Source organism: Kogia breviceps, chromosome 16, assembly GCF_026419965.1.
Source record: "Kogia breviceps isolate mKogBre1 chromosome 16, mKogBre1 haplotype 1, whole genome shotgun sequence".
In the NCBI taxonomy this organism is placed as follows: domain Eukaryota; kingdom Metazoa; phylum Chordata; class Mammalia; order Artiodactyla; family Physeteridae; genus Kogia; species Kogia breviceps.
Genome location: NC_081325.1, coordinates 77,412,471 through 77,430,229, shown reverse-complemented (window position 1 = coordinate 77,430,229; position 17,759 = coordinate 77,412,471). Strand labels below are relative to the sequence as shown.

Sequence of the window (17,759 nt, the reverse complement as noted above, 5' to 3'; positions counted from 1 at the left end):
CTTCTCAGTGGTCTGCAGTGGCCGTAGATAGGTTGAAAGCACAGTCTGAAGTTCTTTAGAATATTCATTTTCTGTTTCCAAAATATTCTGTAGCACCTACAATAAATGATGAATAAGTATTATTTGACATTAAGATGTATAAGCTTTGGCAAGTTCATCACCATTGTTCAATTCACATTGTTGCTTCTATGTAATACTGACTTGTTTAATATATCATCAGTCACTCCCTGTGATTAACTAATAAATCCATGTAATGAACTGTTACCAAGGCTACACAACTGACTTCATCTCACCGCCAAGCACATTTGACACAGGTGTACCTAGAATGAGGCCAGAATGAATTCATCATCAGATAAGTAATGCCAAGTCCGTTGAGAAAAGAAGAAGGAACTGCTGATAATCGCAACAGCGCGGATGTGTGGATGGATCTCTACAACACCGTGCTGTGCAAAAGAAGCCATTCACAACAGGACATGCCACACAGCCCGCCTACAGTAAGTCCAAGAACAGGCAAAACTAACCAAGGATGGCAGAAATCGGAAGGCGGGGGTGGGAGGGGGTGACAAAGGGGAAAGGGGCGTGAGATAAATTCCTGGAGTAATGGACAAGTTCTACGTCATGGTTTGGGTAGCTGTTACACAGATACATATACCTATCAAAGTTCACTGACCTGTACCCTTAAAATCTATGCACTTTGACATATGGAAAGGATATCAACTAAAAAAATACATGAAGTTTACCCTTTAGACGGCGTCTAGTAAATCTCAGTCCATTTCTGGGAACCTCAGACCTTCATCAGAGAAGATGATCGTCTCAGATCATCCTATACACATTAAAAATTAAAGGTCTACCAGTGTAAAGCAGCCTTTATATAGCCGCTATTGTATTTAAAGATAGGAGGATAATTATAAATCAACCTTAACATTAAAATGTTTCCTGATACCCTAGAGCAAATATAGCCAAAATCAGCTAACAACTCCTAAAAACGTAAGTGCAAAGCAGCTGAGCTAAAACACGTGCCCCTTTCCATCAGCAATCGCCAAGAGCAAAGCTCCTCCCTGGGCAGGGAGGGACGGCTCCCGGTCTGCAGGTGGAGCCTGATGGAGCCCAGGGGTAAAGGTGGCCTTCTACTAACCCCGATGCACGCTACACTCTGGGCACTGAGCAAGGTGCCCTACTCATAGTATCTCCAATGCTCGCAAAAACCTTCCTTTTACAGAGGAAAAGAGTAAAGCAGAGAGAGGTTAAGTAACGTATCCAGAGCCAGAATGTGAGCCTTCAGCTGACCCTGCACTGCCCCGCGCTGCCTTGTCCAACCACAGGCTAAGGGCTCCAGTGGAAGCAAGTGAGATTCCCTTCCTCAGCTATGGCTTCCATCCCGCTCTGTTAGAGAGCCAGCCTCTTCTTCAATCAGAAAACCATACTACGTATAGTTTCTGAGGATCTACTGCATGCGCTAAAATGTGCTGTCCGTCTTCCAAAGCTGACACATCATCCTAAATTAATCCTGCAAAAGAAATTATACAGAAAAAAGATATCAAACACTCTCGGTTTTCTCCCCCGATTTTTGATAATCAAAATGTATGTCTAAACATTTAAGAAAAAAGTAATCATTAAGCTAGATTTAGATTTCAACATTAATACAAGCAACACGGATTATTATTCTTCTCACTGCTGTTTTCTGCATTCTTGAGGAGAGTACAGTCATTCATTGAGTAAATGCAACCCTGATTAGATATCACTCACATACTCTACACTACGTAAGATGAAGAGAATCAGGCTCTTTCACTCGGACTCTCAGCTCCGGTTTCGCCCCTGAAAGGACCTATTCACAGACGCCTGGTGGAGTGGGCGGAGGGGGAGGGGTTTCTCCAGGAGACCCTCCCTTTGTGGGGAAATGTGGGTGCTGATCTTACAGTTACAACGCCTCCCCTCAAAGAAATACTCAGTGGACCCAAGGGTCAAAAGACTGGAGAACAGAGAGAACAGTGTGGCCCTGCCACTGCATCACCAGAGCATACACTTTAATCCACATCTTATCCTGCAAAATGACGTGAATCAAGCCAAGCATAATGAGTCCCTGAACTAAAAAAAAAAATTTGAATTTAAATCTGTCACAGGTGCGTAAGACAAAAAGCCCTTTTTTAATGTGAAAAGGAACATTAAACTATGATTTCATGTCTCAGTTACAACTGTTAGGAACTATTAGCAACACTGCTTAGGACACGCTCAGAAACCTCCACACCTACTTTCTAAAACAGAAGAACAGTCCCTGTGCAGCGATGGAAGAGGAAAATCCCTGCGTGGCAACATCAGGAGCCCGAGCGCGAGGGGAGAGGAAAACGACGCTCCTTCAATCGCAGCATTAAGCAGAGCAGGCAGACAGGAAAGCTTCCCAGAGAATGTACCAGAAGCAATGCCAAAGAAAAGATTCCACCGGTTATGACAGCTGAGTTGGCTAATTTCAACTACTAGTCGTAAACGTGACCTTCAGATAAGTGCTCAGGTCAAGCTCTGCAGTAATCCCCGCCAAACCATCCAAGCTACACTTCGCTTTTCACAAACACACGACCAAGACCTGCTAAGTGAGTCATGCTGGCACCGACCACCCGCTCTGCCAGGAGGCCACGCGTCCCTCCCCGAGGGCGGCGGCACGTGTGTGCGCTCCGGCCGTCACCTGCCTCCCCTTTCTTGACTTCTGCACGCTCTGGCTGCTGCAGGACCCCATGAGACCTCACGGCCCAGCTGCCACAGCTCCATCACCCAGCGGCTGGTCCAGAGAACGCGAGCAGCTTTCCCGGGGCGGGCAGCCTCTACGCGGCACCGTGAGCCCGGCCGACACAAGCTCTCCCCGGGGCGGGAGGCGTGGGGAGCCCAGGCGGGTCAAACGGCGGTGCCACACGGGGGGGCGACACTGGGCAGGCCAAACCGACGATCCCCGAGCCGTCAGCCGCTACAGCGAAGCAAAACAAAGGGCAGACTCATCACCCTGCGGGCCGCAGAGACTCGCTGCATCACTGCCGGCGGAGCAGTGCAGAGCACCGCGCATCTTACAAGTGAGCCACAACTCCCACTGCAGATTTTGGTAGCTGCCATACGTTCTATTTTATGTGTCACTGACAGTCCTTTAAGAATAAATAACTGATTCACGTGTAAGAGAAAAAACAGTGACATTAAGTCACCTGATACACATACAATGAAAGATTATCATCACAAACTAAACCCCAATTTCAAAACCATGAGCCTGGTTCAGAACCCAGTAGGAAACACTCAAGAACGGCACAGCTATTCCTACCCCTCTCCCACCCACCGAACCAGCCCCCCGAACCACAAGGGAAATAACCATCGCACATTTCCTTTCAGCCCGTCTATTTAGACTGTATTTTAGGGGTTAAAGTTTCAAAAAGGAAGAGAGGACTTGAGCTGCTCATAGCTGCCCGCCCAGAGGGAAAGGGGAGGAAGGAAGGACGGGCAGGGCAGGAAGCTGTGCCCGCCCGCCCCCCCGCCCGCAGAGCCAGAGGCGCGAGGACAGGGCAGCGAGCCCACTCCCCACCCCCACCGGCAGCCACTGACGTAACACGGCGTGCGCCGACTTCAGCGTGTCCGGCGTGTTCTTCGCACGTCACTGCATGAACTCGCAGAAAGAGTCTGCGGGGCGGGGCGCGCAAAATGGGTCTGTTACTGCGCCTCCGAGAAGGAGGTGCGCGATTTCAGGATTTCTAAACTTGGGGATCCATGAGGTCTTGGGGTGTGTTTCTTCCGAACAACGCAGGTTTACCGCGCAAGAGCTCCAGAAGCAGCTGCAGGGCCGCTCTGGCCCGTGTCAGCCAGGGGCCGGCCCCGGGAGCCAGCAGACCCGGGCGTGAGTCCCAGCTCGGCCGTGTCTTCCCCAAAGGGCCCTTGCTGGCCTGCGACAGACACTCAGAGCCCACCGCCTGACTTCAGGTAGGAGGCACCTTACAGACCTCCGCGGACTGCCTCCCAGCCCAAACCCGCCAAAGCCCTACTTGGAGCTCCTTCACGTGACTCCATTCTTCAGGAAGTGACTAGTTCACAAGACGGCCTTTCCCACAACTGAACAGCTCAACTCTTCCTTCATTCACAGGCCAAGCCTCAGCCGCTACTCTACCCAGCTCCTGCCACCGGCGGGAAATCTCCATCTATATAAAACAAGGAAATTGCATAAAAACAGTGGGAGCAGAATTTGACAAAGACGCCAGCAGGCCCCTCGTGGTCGGTATGCATGTGGGTGGGATACGGGAGAGGAGGGCACAGCTCCCCAGAGAGCACCGGGGGCTGCCCTGTCCCGGGTGAGAGCCATAACGGGCCTGCGCCTCGTACGGGCCCCGGGCGGAGACACCAGGCATCAGGGCTGAGGAGCAGCCTTGGCTAAGGCGGGTGCGGTGACGGGACCATAACGGATAAAGAGGCCAAAGCAGTGCCTGGGGTCCGTGTGGCTCTAGGCCGACCTCCGGGCAACTCCAGGAGCCAAGGGGACGGACGGGCGCAGATTCGCTCCGGAGCACCGGAAAGGTCCGTGGAGGTTTCCTACAGCATTTTATGAAAGATGCACATCTATTCTGAACATCTATTAAAACTACTGATTGCTACCTATTACATTTGCAATCTTTCAAAGACAAAGCTACCTTGCCTTTTTCTCATCGTACTCCCCGGAGCAGAAGCAAACGATGCCTCGTTTGCTGTCCATAGGTAAGGAGTACTGATGTAACCCTGGAAAATAAAGCCCCAGTGCATCACTGGACACGGAAGGCCATAAGGACCCATATCTTCCCAGACGGACATATTTAGGAAACCTCGTTCTCTACTGGTGACTAAGGAAACTCCGCCTCCCCTAAAAGAGGTGTCGAAAGACCGTCCACTCCCTCTGGGGGAGGGCATCCAGCTTCTACAAGAGGAGGCCCTGCCTGGATCTCCACCAGGAAAGGTGTCCGCGACCCGGCCATAGGTGCAGTTAATCTCTTTCATTGTCAAATCCATCAAGCTCAGGCAGGTCACAGACATGCTCCCTTTAACTACAGGATCCTGTCACCCTTGACTTCAGCTCTCCCAGGTAATTAATCCTCAAATGGGATGCTTGCTGGCAAATGGAACGGAGGCCTCAATGAGGCCTAGTGCCCCAAATGCTTCTAAACACTCTTCCTAATAACCACGAAAACCTCCTAAGGGCCAACACTTCACCAGGCACCTTAAGGCCAACCGCTAATCCTCACAACTACAAGGCCAAGGCCAGCATTTCCAACGTCCTTTTACAAACACACGACTGTGCGAGCAGCTGGGGGGCTTCTGCCAGGCCAGCCCCCCGAGAGGGCGCCCAAATGCTACACACAAAGCCGGAGCACCCCTCCCCCCAGAACCTAAAGAAGGGCCCTCCGGACCATTCACTGACCCTGGCCTGAAGACAGACTAGAAGCACTTTAGAAGCACTTTCACGTAGGAAAACAGAGTTAACAGTGCTGGCTGGCTTTGTCACAAAAACGAACCAACTCGGTACTTAAAGCAAAGCTACGGGCTTTTCCTTCCACCGTGACTCCCCGCGTCTGAGGTCTCCAGCGCCCCGCTGACACTCCCACCCCAGTCTGGGCTCTGGTGCCAAAGTGATCCCCCAAGCATCTCTACCACTGGCTTTAGCGAGGCATGAAATTCTGCCACATTCTCTGGCACGCCTCCTTCCACTTTCAGTGACAACATTGTCACGTAATGAGATCACGTTACCTATGTAATTTTATATTCTGCTCAGCGCACCTAAAATGAATAGCTGACGTTTTAAAGCTTCATGTGCATTTTTAAGAATTATAAATGGACGTACTGTTGGTGGCTTAACCATTCTTGTACTGCTACATACTCAGGTTGCTTGCAACTTACTGCTGTAACAAAGCGTCATCCTATGAAAACACCCTTTGCACCAGCACCTCTGAACACCTTTCAGGTAGCTTTTCTGGGGTGGATTTCAGGAAGTAGAACGACCACGTTAAGGGGCTCCGGTGTTTTCAGAACTCCGCGAACAGCCGCCATGTTGCTTTTGAGAAACAGTCCGCGGCTCTGCACGCGAGTAACGTGGAGGTCGTCACTCCACCCCAACAACCAGTAAAAAGCTGAGCGGACTGAAGCCGGACAACTCTTCTCGAGTCCGTGAGGGGAGGGCACACGCGGCTACTGCCCCCACGGCGGAGTCGCACGGCCTGGCGCCGAGGCGCTGGGGTGGGAAGGCCCGGGCTGTAGCTGATGCAGTGCCAGAGGCTCAGCACAGGCCAGCCTGAGTTATAAACCCTGAGGGGACACAGTCACGGGGGACCCCCGCCCCCAGGAGCGGGACATTTACCTCTAGGAGCTCGACCAGGCACCCAAAGTAAATGGCAGAGAAAAGTCGACAATCTGGATGATTCCAACTATGAGGCAGGAAAAGAGCAGTGGTTTTGCCAGGGGCAGGGGCAGGGGTCAGGGTGGGGAGGGGAGAAGCCGCAAAGCACAGAGGGCTTTCAGGGCGGGGACGTATTTGACATTATAGTGATGAATGCACGCAGGTACCGGGAGTGAACGTTAGAGGAAACTGGGGGCTCGGGAGGAGTGTGTGTGTCAGTGCGGGTGCATCCTCGCGAACAGCAACGTCCCGTGTGGTGAGTGACGCCGGTAATGGGGCAGGCTGTGCGCGCGCGCGCGCGTGTGTGTGTGTGTGTGCGCGTGTGTGGTGCGTGTGTGGTGCGTGTGTGCGGGGTGCGTGTGTGTGTGTGGCGGGGTGGGAGGAAGAGGGTACGCGTCTGTCTAGCTCCCTCTCAAGCCTACTGTCAATTTAAAAATGCCCTAAAATAATAAAAGTCCTGTTTAACAAAGTGTCCAAAGAACTCAAGAAAACTGTGCTTGAAGAATCTTTTAAGTATGAGAACAACGACTCAGACACAGCCTACGCTGAGCTATAAAAACAGTCAAGTGGAAATTACAAACTGAAAGGTAGCGGCTCAAGACCAGATCTGAGCTAGCGAAAGCAATAATTAGCAAACACAAAAAACTCTCTGGAACAGAAGGGAAGAACGAAGAGAAATGAACAGCACCTCAGAGACCTGCAGAAGGCCCGTGTGTCTGCCAGCACGCGCACGGGGGGCGGTCCTGGAAGGGGAGGAGAGGGAGGTGACAAACGGCCCATCAGGACAGCCGTAAGTCACTAGGAGCCACTTCCTGCTCCCCACTCTTGACCGTTACATGACGGCGGAGCCTCCTCACGGCCTCTCGGCCTGCGCGTGTTTGTGGCTCCACCTCGGATGCTCTCCTGTGCTCCCCACTGACCCCAAAGGGAGGCCTAAATCTTTCACAGGCCATCAGGCCACACTGGTCTCACCTGCTAGAGAGTGTTCTTGCCTCTCAGTGGGGTTACAGATACCTGTACTTCTGCAGTTTTCTGTGAAAACAAACCTGCACAAGGAAATGTGAAAACTTTAACACATCATCTATTCTATTTGTTCTGCGTGTCATACTGTGTCCCACATTTTACTTTTCTGTATAATTTATAAATATGGAATTCAGGAAAGCTGAAACTGACTCCTGGCTTAGTCACTAAGCACTTCTGTTCACTGCAAAGTGAGAGTGCTATACGCCGAAAGATGATTCCCACGAGCTCTGTACGTCCATGTCCGTCACGACCTCGATATTTTAACATGCGCTGTTCACTCATATAGCTTTATGTGAACAACCGTTTGGATGTGATTCTGAAGCCAAGGTGTTTCCCCATCATCCAGAATGAAAGAGTTGGTGGCTCAAAGACAGCAGCACATGCGACACAAAGGCTCTTCTCCCTGTATAAGCGCAGTTAAAGAAGGAAATCTAGGGCTTCCCTGGTGGCGCAGTGGTTGAGAGTCCGACTGCCGATGCAGGGGACGCGGGTTCGTGCCCCGGTCCGGGAGGATCCCACATGCCGCGGAGTGGCTGGGCCCGTGAGCCATGGCCACTGAGCCTGCGCGTCCGGAGCCTGTGCTCCGCAACAGGAGAGGCCACAGCAGTGAGAGGCCCGCGTACCACAAAAAAAAAAAAAAAAAAAAAAAAAAGAAGAAGAAGGAAATCTAAAACAGCACTGGTTACGTTTCAGTATGGAGAGGATTACACGATACACAATGCCAAAGAAAACAAGCCACCAGGGTTTCTAGAAAAGCACAGCTACCTAGTTTTACAGAACACCCAATGGAAGCAGGTTCCCGGAGACGAGCGCAGCACTGCTGGCACCAGTTCACACGGCACCGACTGCTTTCCTCGGATACAATTATCTGGACAGACACTAGTGAAAGATAAGGATCTCCCTTTTGGGAACATCACTGTGGATTAAGAGTGCCCTGCTCGCTGGAGCCCCCCAACGTCTCACATAAGAACGCACGAAGAAAAGGCAGCTCCGTAAGCTGAAAGTTTTCCTCCTAACAAACCCTGAGGAAGCACAGGACACAACACATAACACATTCCACGTACTAAAAAGCAAATATGTGGGCAGAGCCACGTCCCGGGAGCAAACCCCGAACAGACAAAGATTCGAATGTGGAGGATTTGGAGAGCAGAGTTCCGCCAGGAAAGGCAGGCGCCCTGAGCCCTCGGGGTGCTGGTGTGCTCTGCCAGCGGGGGTCGGAGTCCAGATGAGGCCGGTGAAGAGCGCTGACGACAACGGGGACAGACCAGCGAGGTGGTGGAGCGATTCAAGGGAACGCGGTGACCAACACGAGGAGAGGGGAGGCCACGGGCCACTGGGGGCGCTCAGTGGCCTGGAGCACGGAGGCCGGGCAGCAGAGAGGTACAGAAGTGAAGTGCTGCAAAGAGGAGGCCACGAGTCGGGGGCAGGAGGTGAGAGGAGACCCCGACGGGGAGGGGTTCCCGCCGTTCTCTTCACCGCTGCATCAGCAACGCCTCTAGCAGGGCCTGGCAAAGTGAGCCCCTGACAAATCCTTAAGAAACGCACGAGGGTCCCCAAGGCCAACTTGCGCTGCAAGATTTGGGGGCAAACGCGTAGGAGAGAGCTGAGCGCACAGCCCCAGGTCACTGGTTCAGGTCTGCGTGACTCTGCACCATCTCTTCCTAAAAGCACGGGAGACGAAACGCTCACGACGAGAGGGCTGCCGCCAGGAAACGCTCGGCAGCTGCTGTTTTACTTCAAATCCTCAAAGGTCTCGTGACTCAGATTTATATCCCCGATCAAGAAAATAAAAAAAGACTGGGAGTGGGTCAAGGAGTAACTAAATAAGTGCACACTGCCCACAGAATTCAAAACGTAGCCATGTTTAGAAAGTTTACCTTGCTGGCTTATCACACCAGGTAGATATATAGCGGCAATGTAAAATTCACCCAAATCGAGACTATCGTTTCCCATTTCCAGCAGATGGAACGGTTCAGGAAAAAAGCAGGTTTGGAGTAGATATTAGATTTAATGCCACAGGTACTTCTGAAGCTCACAAAGTGCTCAAGTTTCAAAATGCAGCAAATTTTAGGATTCTGAAACCCTTGTCTTCACTAGGTACAGTGTCTAGACACTCTCCTCTAATTTCATGCTACTCGATATATATATATATATACACACGTCAATCCCAGGAAAGACTCTACGTTAACATACAAACTAAATCAGAAACTGTGCTGATCTGGAAAACTGACGATCGACTCCAGATACGAGTACAGTGACATGTGACACACACAAAACCTGTAAATCACATCATGCACCTTTTTAATAGCCCATCGTTGACGGTCTGTAACCGCATATGGGGAAATATCACAATACACCCAGTCGTGAAATAAGAACAGGGTACTATTCCACACACTAATGCAAAACATAAGAAAATCGTAGAAATACACAGAGGTCAGAAGGAAACAGAGCAGAACATTAACGGTGGCTGTATCTGGGTGGCAGACAACACGTGATCTTTACATCCTTTCCTCCCTCTCTGGGCAGTTTACCTACATTCTACGCTGCTCAGTTTTAGAGACATTCGAAAAAACAAGTTATTCTTCAAAAACGTTTTGCGATTACTCACCACATTATAATAGCTTTTGTTAATGGCAGTCGTATCAAATCCTTTGGGAGGGCTCTTCAAGGCTCCAGATTTGGGTGACACGGGCTTTTCTGAAATACAGACGTAGGGCAGGTTTATGGCTCCACCCTAGAGAGGACCACGCGCAGCAGCCCCGCACGGCCCCAGCTTCTGGGCCCAACTGAGCCCCCAGCCCAGCGGGCGGCGGGACAGCAGCCCGTGCAGCCGGCAGGCCCCCAGCCCCATCCCCGCCGCACGGTCGGCTCCCTGAGCTCAGAGGCCTCCACACCCGTGCCTCCTCCAGCCCGTCCTCCCAGCCCAGGCTGGAAATCTGACAGACTGTGCACCACTGCTGTCAACAAACAGAAAAGAACTAAAACCTATAAGCTACACATGCAGCTCAGGCACGCGGTACGGCTGAACTATTAGGCCCATAGCATCAAGAGACAACGTTGGCAGACATGTAACAATATTAAGACATCAAGACCCACAGGCTGGCCTGTATTTGGAGGGATCCAGGTCACTCAAGATGCAGAAGTCCCTCTAAACTAGGGCAACAAAGAAGGAAAGCCACCCCACGCAGGGCAACAGGAAAAAACCACACTGCCTTAGGAGCCTCCACACCAGGGACGGGGAAAGCGGTCACGGTTACTGCAAGGATTCAAGTACTGAACACCACATGGCTTTCATCCAGCTCCACTCGAGAGAGATTTATTCAGAATAGGTACTGAAGAAGTGCTTGCCAGCTGATTCCTTGGCACTGTGTGTGTGTGTCTGTCTGTCTGTCTGTCTGTCTGTCTGTCTGTCACTGAGGTTCTGTGGGGTGCGTCTACCACTGGTTCTCCGAGGCTACTGAGGCTGGATATCAGGGTGGGGCTGGTGGGGAGGAAAGGAGGGATTGTGAAGAGCACTGCCTGGGGGCCTCGGTCTGTACAATCCCCTTCCTCCCCTGCCTCCCCTGCGGGGCCCTGCTGTACCCATGGCTGCCGGAGCCCCTCCGGCGTGTTAGGTAAAAGGATGCTGAGCACACCCGTCCAGAATCTCTCTCTTTAGGCAGCATTTCCCTCCCACCCCAAACACTCCTGAGCTCCGGGTCCCTAATTCCAACTGCTCAGTATCTCCAACATCGTCCCAGCAACAGAAACCCCCAAATATGCCCAGAGCAAAACGCACTGTCTTTAGCTGTGGGTCCCCCTCCTCCTATGGAGCTGTTTACCTAAATCTTCTTTCAATGCCTCACTGTAAGGGTTTTGCAAACAGCGGAAAATAACGAACACAACAGACGGTGTTATTCCTAGTTGAAAGAATTCTCTCTGCCCATGGGACGGAAGCAGAACCCCACAGGAAATAAACTGCTTCTAAACCATGAGAAATACAAGGAGGAAAGCCAATGCAGTCTAGCTAACACGCTTTGCTTCCCAGTCTTGTATCTGCAGCTAAGCACTTCACTGTGGAAGAAAAAACTACGACGTTTCCATCTGAAGAAAAAAATGCCTTTTCATCTTTAAAATCTGCGATTTGGGGGAAGCATGCACGACGACAGTAAAGGGAGGTGGCGGAAGCCTGAAGGACGGCCCCGGGGGTCATAAACAGCGCACGGAGGAAGACACACAGCAACACGGGCGCGAGCACGCTCACGTCGTGAGAACGACTTGATCTGCGTTAAATTTTTTAAAAGCAAATAACTCGCCAACTGCCTCATTTTACTTAAACTTAAGACATACCTCACAACATCACGGTTAATAAAACGCAGTCAATTTACTACGGGAACTACAAGGAAGAAGTTTATTCAAAAGCAAGCTTCAATCTACTCGTATTCTACAAAAATAAGGGGCAGGCAGGAGAGACCCAGACAACTCAAGGTTTAAGTCCAAAGAGGCTGTCTTTTCTCCCTCAGAAAAAGAAAGCACACAATGTGCTGGTCGCTAAACGGAAACTTCTGGGCTGGGAGGCGTCACGAACACATGCCCAAAGCCTTGGGTCCAGACGCTCACTGAGCTGTCACACGAAGGAGCGCCCTCCGCAGAAGGTGCAACTGCCGCCGTGCCACCTGCGTGCCACCTGCGGGAGACCCGGGAGGGCAGCGCTGGCTAGCGCTCCAGGCCCAGTCGTCCGTGGTGGCGGGGCGAGCAGACGCGCGGGACCCCTGCGAGCCTCAGGCGGCCTCTAGCGCCTCCACCGGAAAACCTTGAAGCGTCACTGCAACGTAACAGAGGCCAAGTCATGGCCACGCATAACAGAGGAAAATGCACAGGAAACGTATTAGAGAATACTCAGCCTTCCCGGAGTGTCCTAGGAGAAAGAGGACACTGTTCTGGCCCATCCAACGGCTAAAACAGGTCCCGCTCGCTGGGGCGAGGGCAGGGAGCCGGGAGGACAGCGCGGCGCCACCTTCCAGGGCCGACGGACGCGGCACGTGCCCCCTTTCTCACAATAAATGCTACAAATCGCCACTAACAACAGAAGCTGAACACAGATGTGCTAAAAGAAGAGGGGCACGGGGACCACCCCTGCCAGGTGCCAAAAGTAAAGGAGGCCGCAAAGCACCAGTGGTGGCGGGGGCGCCCCGGGGCCGGGCTGCAAGCAGGGCTGCTGCGGGGCTGCCCCGACCCACCGGGTGGGGCTCTGGCGACCCGCACGGCTAATGAAAGGAAGCCTAGAGAGTTCTGTCCGCCAGCCAGAGAAGCAGCTAGGAAGTGTGCTGGCCCTTCAGGGGTGGGGGACACAGCCTGTGAGAAGCCAGACCAAGCCTGACCCCGCCAAGCGTGCAATCCAAGGCCACACCATCTCCTGCAGGACCGCCAGGACTTGCCAGGGGCAAGAAAGCCCTCTGGGAGCCCTGAGGAAGCCAATGTCAGCTGTCTCTGTAGGTACTTCTGCAACCCAGGGTACAGAGGTACCCCCTGAACAACCATCCATCAAAGAACAATCCATAAAATCAAGCACAAGCTCACGAAGAATGAACCACCAAGAGAGTGTGAACAGACAACACACCAGGGGACCAGAGTCCCGGAGGCGTGGAAATTAACAGGGTAAGCTAGGCGGCCGCACGGCAAACGTGCTCAAGATGCCTGGAGAGAAACGGGGACCATAATGAACTAAAAAGCCATCATGAGAATGAAGAACATCCGGGAAAGAATGAAACAACTTCTAGAAGTGAATACGACGGTCGCTAAAACGAGGATCTCGGTGGACAGGTGAACAGGGCAGTGAGGAGGAAACCGGCAAGGGCAAGATGGGAGCAACGGGCTCCAGGTGAGTGTGGTCCAGGGAGGCGCGGAAACGGAAGTAGGAAAAGCGGATTAAAAGCCACGGAGGGTAAAACCTAACCAGACGTTCAGGAGACGACAAAGCAAATGAGCAGGCAGCGTTACCTTCCAGAAACGGCAAGTCCTCGCGCCCTGGGCTAGGGCGGCACGGCAGCCCTACGCAGCCACCCCTCCGCCCCCAGGGGCGGCCCTGGCGCCGGCGATGCTTCCAGAGGCAAAGGCAGTCAAACCCCGGCCACCTCAGGACCCAGCTATCACCGGCTTTTCTCCGCCTCCTTCTGGAAGGGTAAGGGCTCCCTCCAGTCACCCCTCGTTTCCCCTGCCTCTTGTCTGGAGGCTTCACAGCCCTGCTTCCTGCGCCGGTGGCGGCCTCCCGCCAGGCTGTGTGCACTGAGCGCGCGGAGCCCGCGGGCGACGCGCAGCCCTGAGGACCACTCCAGCTCTGGCTCCCGCTTCCGAGTCCCCAGTGTTTGTCACCCGGCCTGGAAACCATCCTCCCACCCCGGTCAGGCGCTCGCGCTCCAGGTTAGTTAAGCCCCACGGCCACTGGTTTCTGGGCTGCCAGTCTCCTCAACCCTGTACTCTTCCCTACTGGCTTTCAACTGCTGAGCCTCTTCCTAGTTCGTTTAGCGATGCTCTGTCCCTGTGGACTCTCCTGAACCTCTGTCTGAGCCTTCGCTACAGAGGTTTCCAAGCGCGCCGCACAGGAGTGGGGAGAAGGCCACACACGCGTGCCCCCTGCTGAGCCTCCACAGTTACCAGCCCCCGGCTGCGCTCATACCCTCTTCCCTCCCGGAAGCCTCACAGCAAAGCCCATCAACACCACTTCCATGTCCATCCTACTCCTCCTTAATTAAAATCCTAACCTCAGGCACCTGACAAATTCGTAATGATTCATTAATATCATCTGATGCAAGTCCACATTCAAATGACTTTTGTAGTTGGCTTATCTGAATTAGGAACCAAATAAGGTCTACACGGTGCATGGGGGCTGCTCTGCCCTAAGCCTCCTTTATCCTCTCAAAGGCCCTCCCCTCTCTCTACTCAAGGCCAGCAGGGAGCACAGGGCCCCGTCCCCTTCCCCATCATCCATGCCAACCTATTTTCTATTCAGGGGGCCTCAGGTAGGCTTCCTGATCTACGCGTAGACATTTTGTTGTTTTTTCACTGTTTTTCCCCCAGTTCCCACAACAGTGGCCACTCAAGTAAATATCTGTTGAACGGACGTCGGCTGTGATTTTAGAACCGAGTGTAATTGTTAACAACCTTGGAGTATGAAAAACAGAATATGCAAAGGTGGAAAAAGGTCAAGGGTAAGTCCTCGTGTTACAAAGCGGGGCGTCAAGAGGTGACTGTCAATGTCCGTGGACACGAGATAAAGGATACCGGTTAGCATTCCTGATAAAGGGAACCAACCGGAGAGAGGAAAAGGGAGGACAGCACGTCAGAGAGAAAGTCTGCAGGACACAAATCAGGCAGAGAAGTCCCCACACAGGAAGGGGCTGCGCGGAGAAGGCGGCTGGTGGCGGGGGGCCGGGGTCTCCCAGGGGTGAGGGCCAGGAGGCGGGCAGGGGGAGGGAGACCCCTGCTCGTCGTCTCATCGGCTCCTCTGCCCCACGCGCTGGATTACTTTCAACACACTATTTTAACAAATAAGACGTTTTTTAAAAAGAGCATCTCTATTACTGAAGACCATGGGCCCTGACCCCAAACTGCTCCAGGACAGCCGACCCACGGGCGTGTCCTTGAACCAGGGGGTGTTAGTTACGGTCACTGGGACGTGGCCACGCTCACAGAACACGCCCTACAGTGCCCAGTAACATCGGTGTTCGTGTGAGTGTGCGTGTATTATGTTACTCTAGAGGGACACTCACTTCCACGTTCCAGAACAAATTACCAACCACCTAACCGCAGGCCGCTCTGTACATATGTGAGGTTCCCCACACGCCCCAGAAGGGCCAGGCTTACATTTTATACTCTCCCCACCCAAAACCCGTGCATCAGGAAGAGAGAGCGCGGGGAGGCACGGCCCCAGCCCGGGCGCCTTCAGAAACGGAGCATCACGCGTACCCCTGCTCACGCACAGGCCCAGCACACCCATTCCATGCCGAAGAAGGGCGTGAGGGCAGAGGCTTTTCCCAGCCGCCCGAAGGAAGCAAGGTTCTGTGTCACCCTGTCCCTCTCCCTGCACAGGTTAGATTTCTAAAACACTGCTCTTTCACAGCCAGAGTAATAACTGCGTCCAAAATCCAGCTTGCATTGCACGTCACTTTGGTATGCCAAAAATAAACAGAAAATACTGGAAAATGAGGAACTTAGGAAATGGCAGTGTGAATGCTCATTAAACATCACACTGCAAGTGAGAGTAGCAAGTGAGAGTCATTTAAGTTCCCACATCACTGCCAAGCACGGCTCATGACTCAGCACCCCAAGCTCACCCGATCCTAAAGGAACATTTACAAGAAGCGCCTTCACTGTTCACTGATGAGAAACAGGAGAAAGTAAACTCAGCGCATCAGAAATAACCACTTAAAAGAAATCTGGTGCATGAGGTGCACACGTGACCCGGGACTTGTGAGCGTCCCGAGCCCACGGGTGCCCCCAGCAGTGGCCCAGCCAGGGAGGGGCTCACGTCCTAACCCACGGAGAGCCAGCGCCTCCGCGTTCCCTGAAGGAGAGCAGCACCCGCGCCGCTCACTACAGAACCGGCCTTCCGGCTGCTTTCCTTCCATCTCCCTCGAATTTAAGAAACTATCGCGCGCACATGTAAAATACACATCTACATCTGTGTGAATAAAATGAGTTTCACATATTCAGGAAGAATATCCAGTGCGTTTGCAGCAAAATGTGAAATATCCTCAGGCAGACTCTTGGAAGAGATCTGTCTTCAAGGAGGGAGTATTTCAAACAAGAAACGACACACAGGTCCAAGACACAACACGCAGGGTGAAGCCTGACCAGAGCACTGCCACCTCCGGCCACAAGGGGGACACTCGGGAACTCACCCAGAGACACGCAGCCCAGGGGACATCACCGAGAAGGAATCTCAGCTTTGTTTATTCGATAAAAATATTAGTAAATCAAATCAAAATTTAACGCAGAAGAGAAACTCACCGTTTTAAAGGAAGCTGGTGTTCGTCTTTGGTAAGGAAACGACCCTGACAATGATAGCCAGTTAGAGGAGTCTGTATGTTGGGACCTGGCACATTTTCTTTACAGAAAATTAAGCATTAATGACACTGTGAATTACAACATTTATGCTAAATTTGCTCTTTCAAAAAGGAAACCTATTCCAAAATCGAAAAGCCACAGTAATTACTAAAAAAAATGCAATACAGAAATGTTATTGTGATCCTAGAGTTTCACTCTCAACTGTTACAAAGTGGCAACAGTAAAAACATGGTTTCACATCTTTCCTTCTCAAATGCCCACGTTTAAAATCAGACGGGGACAGCTTTCCTCAGAATATACTGAAGTAACCTGAGGACACCGGCCAGGGTGGAGACTTACTCCCTAAAGAGGTTATTTCTTTGGCTCAACAGTCAAATACAGAATACTTAGCATAACAGATCACCAATTTAAGCAAATATGTTATTCCCTATATTTTAAAAAACAAACAGGAAAAAAAGGAAAGTTTTCAAAGTTACTCGGGTTTCAGTTTGGTATGAAAACTAGGGATTTCATGTGACCCCTGCAAACAGCCCTTGGGCGACAATGCAGTTATACGCACATCTGATTAAACGGGGTCTCTCCCTCGCTCTCTCCCTCCCTCTCTCTCACACACACACACGCATACACAGAAACACAGGATGAAGACACAGAGATAGGAATTTTAGGCAGAACAAAGTGATGCAGTCACTCCTGATGCAGGTAAACACTCACGAATATGCAACGGCTGGTTCTTCTTGGAGCCTCACCTGCCCCCCCACCCCCCCGCTCTCAGCCCCGAAACCCCTTCCAAAAGCGGGGCTGAGAGCAGAACACTCATGTCAGGCTGCTAGACGCTCAGAGGCAACGGCTGTGAACAACCCGCCAGCACAGAGGACGCTGACCCCACACCCACACATCCACCTGAAAACAACAGGCGACACCGACCAAACTCTCATCCACCTGAAAACAACCCTCCGGGACTATCTTTTCAGAGTCATTTTCAAAGGTTAACTTTGGAAACTCCATGAGGAGAAATACCTGAAAAGGAAAAATTCATTTGCACTCATTTGTACTCTATGGTGACTCAAAATCAGACCAGAATTCCCATTTAAATGAGTTGCACGGCAAAATTCAAGAAGCCCAGATTCAACAGATGTCTGCACAATCAGCAAGTTCCACTCTTTATGGCTAGCCCCACCACCAGCCCTGTGACCCCCTGAGCGCGTGCCCGGCACCAGCCCTGTGACCCCCTGAGCGCGTGCCCACCACCAGCCCTGTGACCCCCTGAGCGCGTGCCCACCGCCAGCCCTGTGACCCCCTGAGCGCGTGCCCA

General features: G+C 52.1%; 1 protein-coding gene across 11 annotated transcripts in view; it reads right to left on the bottom strand.

The window, feature by feature from the left end:
- Nucleotides 1–17,759, bottom strand: part of ARHGEF7 (Rho guanine nucleotide exchange factor 7) — a 125,565-nt gene that overhangs the window by 39,895 nt on the left and 67,911 nt on the right. For all 11 annotated transcript variants that reach the window (XR_010837298.1, XM_059041914.2, XM_059041922.2 and 8 more), the window contains 2 exons: nt 10,011–10,099; nt 2–96 (listed from right to left, as the gene is read on the bottom strand). Coding sequence is in view for 10 of the 11 variants with exons in the window: in XM_059041914.2 (XP_058897897.1) it covers nt 2–96; nt 10,011–10,099 (184 nt within the window). In the remaining variant the exon portion in view is untranslated. The remainder of the gene's footprint in view (nt 1; nt 97–10,010; nt 10,100–17,759) is intronic.